We start from the raw sequence: 9,322 nt of genomic DNA, 5'->3' as shown, positions 1-9,322 counted from the left end.
TAAAGACAGAAGAAAGCAAAGTGAAAGAAACCAATGGCTCCATTCTCTCTACATATTATATCCTCATGTCATATTTGGACACAGTAAAAAGGTATAACCTCTTGATCATCCATCATAGTAAAATCATTGGCAATAAACAAATCTATGCCCTGGGTTTTACAACACCTTGTATGACAGCTGTTAATATAGTATACAATTGTTATCTATTTCTGTACAATCATGGGATCTCTACAGAAATCCATTATACTAAAAGTTTGAAAAACGATCATTATTTCTGGTGTTCAATTATTTTCTTGTACACACAGATGTGATCACCAAGTGTTCCCTCTAGGGCTAGTATAGCACTTGGCAAGACTCCATAACAAACATTTTAATATTTTCCCTAGTTCTGGTTATAGCCAGACACCATGAAAATGAAATGCAAGTTGCAAAACAGGTTTATATAAACAAATACCCAAATCATAAAAAAAAACTACAACTATAAAAACATTGGACCTTATTATTAAATAATATATCATTATTGAAAGTTCTGCACTGCTTTTATCTCATCAGCCATACATTCCTGTCCATAAAATGGAGGGTCATGTGATATCTATCTTTCCAACAATCATAAGGTCCTGGCAGGGCAATTGTTCATGGACAGATAAGCTCACGTGACTATCCATCTACAGGCATTTTATGGACAGGAATTTCTGGTAAAAGACATGAGACATCAATTTACATAACAAGAAAGCAGAGCAGAACTTTTAATAGATGGATATTGGTGAATAACCTAATACCCCACACTTACACACATTACAATAAATATGAGGCAACATGACCAACCACTTTAAACATAAAATAGCACATCAAAGTGCTATAAATGGTGGTACACAGTACCCTGACCACAGTAAATTTTTAAGGTAAGGCACTCAAAAGCTCTACACTACAACCATTTAGTGCAATATGACAGAAATTATACCAATTCAATAATGTACAGAACTCACCCAACAATGGCATATGGGTTCATATTTTGGGGCCCATGAAAAGCATGCGTTCATTTGCAGGGAGTCTAAGACGGAGAAAATATTCTCATGGCATTTTTGCCTTTCTCTGAACCAACACTGTGGGATGACAAATAAGAAGAAAAGATGCAGCACAATGACACAGTGGGGGAAATGTAGCAGTGTGTCTAAAGTTCCACCAATCTAGAGCTAAAAAAACCACTAGTCTTTTGCAGCATCAGATTTATCACTGTGATAATAAATTCTGGTACCATATAAGACTGTTGGTTTCTTCTTTAGACCTAGTTTTAGTTGAGTTTGCGGCACAATTTTTGGCACATTGACCATTTTCCAGACACATAGTTGGAAAAGTGCCCAAAACAGGTAGCATTGATGAATGTGACACAACACATTTTTTTGATACAAATCCACCAGAATTCTGGTGCAAGTATGTTATTTCATTTTCCCACAGTATGTTCTTCCTTTGATTCCAAAACCACCAGTGTAATTAATTCCTTTTGAATGAGCAGAAGTTTGGATCACTGCACCAGTAATAAAACTAATAATATTTATTTATGCTTCTTTATAGACTGGTAGTTATACTCTGCCAAAATGTCACTCCACTCTCAATCATGATATGCCATTTCATGATTAAGAGCAGGGTGCCACTCGAAACATGTTGTCAAAGTATAACTACCAGCCTATGATTTAAAAACTGTTACTGCATAATTCTTATGAATTCTACTATACATTCTGAAGAATTAAAACATTTTCACAGCACAATGGTTATTCTCTGGGGTGTAACTAGGAGAGGGTGGGCCCCATAGCAGACTTCTGAATGGGGACCACTTTCCCTAAGGATCTATACTCACAACAGACTCCGTTCTGTCGGCCCCCACGTGCCCCGAAAACTCCATTAAGAAGGGGCTGAGCTTCTCAAAGTGCTCTGTGGAGACTGGGCATCCTCTAATCACTCAGGACAGCTAAGAGAACAAGCTTCAGTTCAGCTTTCTACTAAAAGAAAGCAGGAGGATGGCGATATGCAGAGAGCTGCTGCCAGCACCCTGCTGGGCCCTCTGACACTCCAGGCCCCACTCCAGCAGCTGCTATGGCTGCTACCCCTGAAGTAATACCTCTGGTTATGCTACAAATCGTAAACTTTGCAGCACGGTCTGGAATACCATGCCCAGTTTTATCAAAGTACATGTAAAGTAGATAAAGATTTCCGAATCCCATCTGTATGTATTGTTCTGTAAACTAAAATTACAGTTTACTACAAGAGTAGCTAAATTAACTTAATGAGGTACAATTGCAAGTTATGGAGATGAAAATGGCACAGAAACCATGTGGTCATCATATTTATATACTACATGGTCTGGCATTCCTCTTCATGTTTGACATTTTTTACTTCTAGAAGAAGCCATATGGCGAAACCCAGGGTCTGGCTTGAAGATGAGATGATTTTATACAAAGCGCTTTTTTACTCCTGTTTGTGAGTACAATAAATACTTTTAACTACTTCCTTAGCCATTGGTGATTTGCACTATGGATCTGCTTTCCTTGTGATATGAAGTAGCCTAAAATTGAGCCGGATCTGCTGGAGAGCTACAATGCATTTTCTTCAGTGTGTACTGTTACCAGTTGGGCCAGTGGAAAAAGAAAAGGAGACAGATTGTAAGCTCTTGTATTTATTTATTTTTTTAGAACACCTAAAAATGCTGTTGGTTCCATATCCTTCATAAGGACTCCACATCCCTATGTCTTTTTGGGTTTGACTTGCCTAAAGCCATAGCTCCCTTAAGACCTGTGAGTATTTTAACAGGAGTAATTGTTTTTCTTGATTTTCAAGTTAGACCCTTTTCCTCCAACATCTATAACTCATCTCACAAATGATGTTTTAGTTGAATGGGCAAAATAACCCAAAATCTAGTGGTAAAATCTTCCCAGAAGATTAGACTGATCTAGTAAAGGATTATGTTCTACTTTAGTGAGGGCCAACTTTTTGAGCTTGGTAATCTGTAAATAAAAAACTAGCATAACTTGGGTGGTCTGTCACTTCCAGAAAAAAATTGAGTACTGGATAAGGTGTTCCCTTCCCCAGAATTGCTGAGCAGTAACTGTGTTGGGGTACAGTGGAAGCACAGTAAAGTCTTCCAGGCTTAAAGGGGTATTCTCGTCTGGGCACTCACATTCAGTTTCACTAATCTTCCATGTATAAACATTTCTTCAATTGGATTTTATTAAAAAAATGTTCCTGTGTGAAGATAATTTCTCATTAATGTAGTCATGTTGTCCCTTAGAAACGAGATAGCTTCCTTGGTTACGACCACATCACATTTTGGCAGCGGTGGCCAAACTTGCACTATTGAGTCCTGCCTGACCCCCTGGATTCAGCGATCATTACCACAGGACGTCTGTGGGACCGGCAGTAACTCCCGGACATTTCATATACAAAAACTTTTTGTTTATTTGTGCAATCCCTCCACCAGAGGTGGCCATATCCGAGGAAGCTATGCCGTTTCTAAGGGATAAAATGACTATATTTATAAGAAGTTATCTTCACACAGGAACATTTTTTTTAATAACATCTAATTGAAGAAATGTTTACATATGGCAGATTTATCAAACTGAATGTGAATGCCCAGACGAGAATACCCCTTTAACTGTCTCTGATGGAGTGTTCTCCTCCCCCCCCCCCAGTATTCCTGAGTGGTAACTCAGGGAGAGATTATGGTAGCGGCTTTAAGAAAATGGGAATAATGGGGTACAAGGAGCACACACGTCTGAGATGACTCTGCTATCCCCCTGCTGTCACTGAAATGGACCTTGATCCCACTGTATGGTACTGACAATGCATCTGGGGGGACACAGTTCTAGTATTCCCGGCTGTCTAGTTGCAAGTCCACAATAACTTTAGTGTGGGTGGGAGTTCTGGCTTCACTAAACGAGATAAGATGACTGTCTTTCACGTCACACTCTTAGCAGGAGAGTTACTCCCCACCCCACTTGGATGCTGAAGCAGACGGCCTCAGCAACTGGAGGCGGACAACTATCCTTCTGAGAGCACAATGAGTATAGTGACTATTTTGCTTCCATTAGTGAAAAGTACTGCACCACTCTCTAAGCAGGAGAGGTGGCCCACCTCCGGATGCTGTCATATTGCTTTGTATCTGCAAAAATGTGAAATGTAAATTTATCAATGTTCAGAAATAGTGAAGCCATGTTAACAATTTTTCAATTTGATCTATCCCTCTGTTATATAGATACCATTTATTTTAATAATGTACAAAATATTTTGCGATTAAGAAAACATTATTACCTTGTACAGGAACTTTGTTTAAAACCAAATCGCCCTTTTTCAAGTCTGTCCGTTCCCGCTGTCAAAAAAACCCTTTATATTTACCTAGAGATGGGCCTATGAGGTGCATCAGACCCATCTCTGGAGCTCCCCATGCCTGCACAGTAATGCAATGAAGTTGGAGCAGTACAACCTGGCTTCATTGCATAAGCGCCCTACCTATGGGGTATGTGCAGTGAAGCCGGGGTGTATTACACTGTGGGACTGTGCAGGCACGGGAAGTACTGGAACAAGGTAAGTATAAAAAAAATTTCATTTTAATAGCAGGCACATAGGGATTTTCTAAAAGGACCTGTGGGTGGTTTAGTGTCCCAAATCACTGTAACAGGTTCTCTTTAAAGCTAAATGCACAGGAGCATGGCTAATACTTGTCCGTGCCGTTGTTTGCAGCTATGTTTTCCTGAACTCACTTCACTTCAGTGAATTTAATAGTGGTCCGGAACTCTGATAACCAAAATAAATTGTGCATTCACTATTTTCTTGTGGACCACAGATGCAATACTAATACAAACCTCTATGAATCTTTATAGTCCATCTCTACATAAATCCTGAGTACAAGTAATCAATGGGTGGAATTCCTGGACAATCAATTGTGTGCTATTTTCCTTGCTAAAACCTAGATTTAGAGCTTAAATTTAGAGGATAAATCAGTTCAGTTTGTATTAAAGCCTGTTGAATGGGTAGAACACACCAATATGAGGTGTTTATCCCTCCCATTATTCACCTATGCCAGCAATTTTATTAACAGCTCCAATGTATGTTTACAAGCAGTAGCCGGTTTACAAACAACATAGGTTTTGTAGGTTTGTTGTTAAGGTCAATTTGAATGTAAGTCAGAGCAGATATATATATTGTATGTCGAACTCCAGACAACTTTTTTTGTCCCAGTGACAAGTGCACTTTTAAATTTTGGGTCGTCATTTATTTGTTATTATATGACATTTACAAGAGCCTTCAAAGAAGCTTGCACTAGTTTGCAGAGGAGGCTGGGAAAACATAAAAGGGAGGGCACCAGGTTCATAAAGTATGCATTATGTACTGATGTCTGCTTTAACTGGAGGTTTGCCGTAAGGGTACCAATGTACCTGCTTCTCACTTCAGTATTCCTATACGTTAATGAAGTGAAAGTAAATTTTTTAGACACACATTTTTAGATTTCATTTCTAATTCCACTTTGTTACTGCTTGGCATTTTCATGTTGGATATAACTTTAGAGCTCCATAATCTGGTAATATGATTGTGATGATCAATGTATGAGGTAAAACCAAGAAAGATTTCCAGTGCCTTAATCCATTAACATTTTCTTCTTTTATTTTAATGCGAGGCCACAACACCAGCAAAACTGCAACTTTTTCCCCTTTTACCAAAATGTTTTGTTTGTGTTCTGTCTTCACATGTTTTTTAAATGATTAAAAAAAATACAATTCTAATGGATCACAATGCTGGAAATCTTTCCATGTTTTACCTTTTTCACTATCAGCTGTTTTTCTCAGTCTACTGTAAAAAAAAAAAAAAGATCACCTATGGAGTGTTAGGTAAGTGTTCACATTTATCCACTTTCCAGTGCATGCATTTATTTCACACATGTATGATCTGCACACCTGTTTGCAAATAAAATGACCCAAAAATGTTTAAGCTGTGGAAGAAAACAATAAAACAAGCAGAATCCATACAAAATGATACAGAGAACATACTGGAACAATGTATAACTTTTTGCTGAAATGGTAATGTCCCTTTTGCACTTACCACTCATAACTAATCCTGCTATATCCTAATTATCTGTGCCTTACAGTATAGAATGTAAAATGCTTCTATAAAAGTAAAAGATTTATTGAAATGAAATATCAATAAAAATTGTTACTATCACACTTTTATTTAAGGCACTGACTGTAAATTAAGTTGTACAAGACATTATTGACATTAACCATTACATATCTGCTGTAGGATTTGGGACAATGCAGTTTTAGAAATGATTCTAGTGCTTGTACTCCAGGATAGATGTATGTTTCTTAACATAGTGATATTCATAGAAAAGCTCCATTCAGCCTTACCTTATATAAGAATGCAAGGTGCACAAAAAGTTTTGTATAATTATACAGATATACTGTATAAGAGTTATATGATGCAAGGTATATGTTGTTTCTATGGTGTAGGATAAAGTTAAGTCCATCAGACCAAGGCTCAGAGGAATAGCAAAGCAGATGCAAACGAAGAGCAGTTCCTATAGCCTGGATAATGAAGAAAGGCTTTTCCAAATGGACTGTGGCATTAAGATGAGTCCAAGCATCACAAGCAACATTTTCTAATTACTGAGTTAAGAATAAGGTGAAAGGGTCCTATTTGTTAAGCACACTTGTCCTCCTTTATTGACAGACCAAGTGCATTTCTCTAACTGTTTGAATAGTTTTCTGCTGTTTGAGGAGTTCAGTGGCTGCACAAAAATCACAGAATGAAAGCCCCCAATATAGCTCATTCTATAGAAGTAGAGTGCGGGCAGAGTGTGAGAATTCCCTTAGCAGTTGTGGATCATATCCACTTAACTCTTACAGCAGAGAAATCCTTGAGGTCTTAATGCATGGAAAGCCATCAATGAAAGGGATCAAAGTGCTGCATACCTTCCCAGCCAAGCCCTCTCCAGGACGACCTCACACCGCGTTCTTACAGTACATTGGCTCTCCTTAGGTCTCAAGAAACCAGATGAGACTTCGTCTTGCGTGCAGTCCCTCAGAGACTGTCATGTGATAATGAAGAGGCAGCAGTGGGGGTCTCAGCATCTCTGTGATCAGTACAAAACCAGAGCTCCTTCATCTCCTGCTCATCTGCTTCCCCAGGCAGAGCCTCAGCACCTTCCCTCTGTATCCAGTAGGAGCACATTGAGAAGGATGACACCCTGTGTGACTGGATGCTGCTCCAGCTTCCTGATCAGAGTCATTTAGCATCTTCTTTGATGAACTCTGCTCCTGATTCATTTCTGGAAGTCATATTGTCTCTAAAGTGTGAAGAATCAGCTCATTACAGCTTCCTGACTACTAAGAGGATTGAGAAGACAACTTGACCTGAATCTAATACATAACACATTTAGTGTTTTGTCTGTGATGTGAGACATTGTACAAACATAAGTAACTACAACTTCTGACGACAAAAGCATGCCTCGACCTGGGAAGAACTCCTACAGTGACCAGAAGCCACCATATTCCTATATTTCATTGACTGCAATGGCAATTCAGAGCTCCACTGAGAAAATGCTACCTCTCAGTGACATCTATAAATTTATCATGGACCGGTTCCCATACTACAGAGAAAACACACAGAGGTGGCAGAACTCTCTGAGGCACAACCTGTCCTTCAACGACTGTTTTATCAAAATCCCAAGAAGACCTGACCAGCCAGGAAAGGGCAGCTTTTGGGCTCTACACCCTGACTGTGGAGACATGTTTGAGAATGGAAGTTTCCTAAGAAGGAGAAAGAGGTTTAAGGTGCACAGGGCAGAACATTTAGCTTCTAAAAATCATCAGATGATTCATTATTTCCATCACCAACACAACCAGACCAAACTGGGTGTTCCAACTTCTGATGCTTCTGCAGTAACTGGAATTGGCAGACTCCCTCATTTCCAGCCATACAACCAGTCCAGCGGATTTAAGCACCCATTTGCAATAGAGAACATTATTGGGAGAGACTACAAGGGGGTGATGACTAGTGGTCTTCCTTTAGCATCCATGATGCATCATTTGGGATATCCTGTACCCAGTCAACTTAGCAACATGGTCAGCTCCATGTGGCCACATGTTGGCATGATGGACTCTATGACTAGCATGGCAGTGTCACAAGAGTATGGACATTTCGGGGTACCCATGAAGACAATATGCCATGCCCCCACTCAGACTATTCCAGCTGTGCCTGTTCCGATTAAACCAACAGCTTCGCTCCCACCAGTATCTGCTATCCCAAGCCTGACTGTAAATGCCTCTAGTATGTGCCCCCCAACAGTTACACAGGCGACTGTGGCGACCCCACTCCTGGAGCAGCCATCGGGCAATCATTCAGACAGCAAGACTGGTATGCTGCACTCTGTCCTGATCCACTCATCGGCATAGACTTTCCCCGTATTATATATACATACACATTTATATATAGTTATAAATGGATATATGAAAGTGTGTGTTGAGCTCCAGATACACTATGTGGTGCGGTAAATAATTTATTTCAACAGTATGGTATTTATTCGGGTTTTTTTCCTTTTATATTACAGAATGTAAAGCAATTTCCACCCAGTACATACCAGTTATTATTACAAGCACTTAAATGGCTCTTATGTGATATAATACATTTCAATGTGCTCTTTCCATATCGAATCTATATTGCTTCAGTTCAGAAAAGTATCTCTGTGCAAAAATTAGAAAAACTTTCCTGCAGGAAAAAGGACATGACAATATAACTAATGGGAAAGTCAGCACTTTATTGTACAATGTAGATGTAAGGGTGCAGTAATGTAGATACTACAGTATGTCATGTCACTTATCTTATTGATGCAATGTATAGATGTCTGAATGAAACATCCTCCCTGTTTGTGCTGATGGGTTATTAAATGCAACTTTAAAGCTACACTCTGTATTGTTTTATTTATATGCTGCAATATGTGCCAATCCCCTGTCCAGTGAATTAGAGAACTGACAACTGAACCTTTCATAACAACCTGTTGATGGTGAGTTATTTTACATCAGTATGAAACACAGTGTAAGATCCTGCGATAAATATCCACTACAACTTCAATTCCCTTAGCTACTAAAAATGTCGTATTCAATAAGAGAAAAAAGATGAAGATGATATACATAGATTTATAGGTAGATTTATATATATAGAAAATAGCTAGAAATAGCTAAATAGACAACAGATAGATAAATGACAGACAAATATGACACATGAAAAATAGATGGATAATAGACAAATTAGATAGATAGAAGGATTGAAACAGTAGAAG

General features: G+C 38.8%; 1 protein-coding gene across 1 annotated transcript; it reads left to right on the top strand.

Annotated features, from left to right (window-relative positions):
- The first annotated feature begins 6,901 nt into the window (after positions 1-6,901).
- On the top strand, positions 6,902-8,946 carry FOXB2 (forkhead box B2). The gene has a single exon (XM_072126364.1). The coding sequence runs from the start codon at positions 7,488-7,490 to the stop codon at positions 8,436-8,438; it is 951 nt and encodes a 316-aa protein (XP_071982465.1). The 5' UTR covers positions 6,902-7,487; the 3' UTR covers positions 8,439-8,946.
- The last annotated feature ends 376 nt before the right edge of the window (positions 8,947-9,322 follow it).

Source organism: Engystomops pustulosus, chromosome 1 (genome assembly GCF_040894005.1).
Source record: "Engystomops pustulosus chromosome 1, aEngPut4.maternal, whole genome shotgun sequence".
Classification (NCBI taxonomy): Eukaryota; Metazoa; Chordata; class Amphibia; order Anura; family Leptodactylidae; genus Engystomops; species Engystomops pustulosus.
Note: the sequence above shows the minus strand (reverse complement) of the source record. Positions and strands in the feature narration are given on the sequence as shown.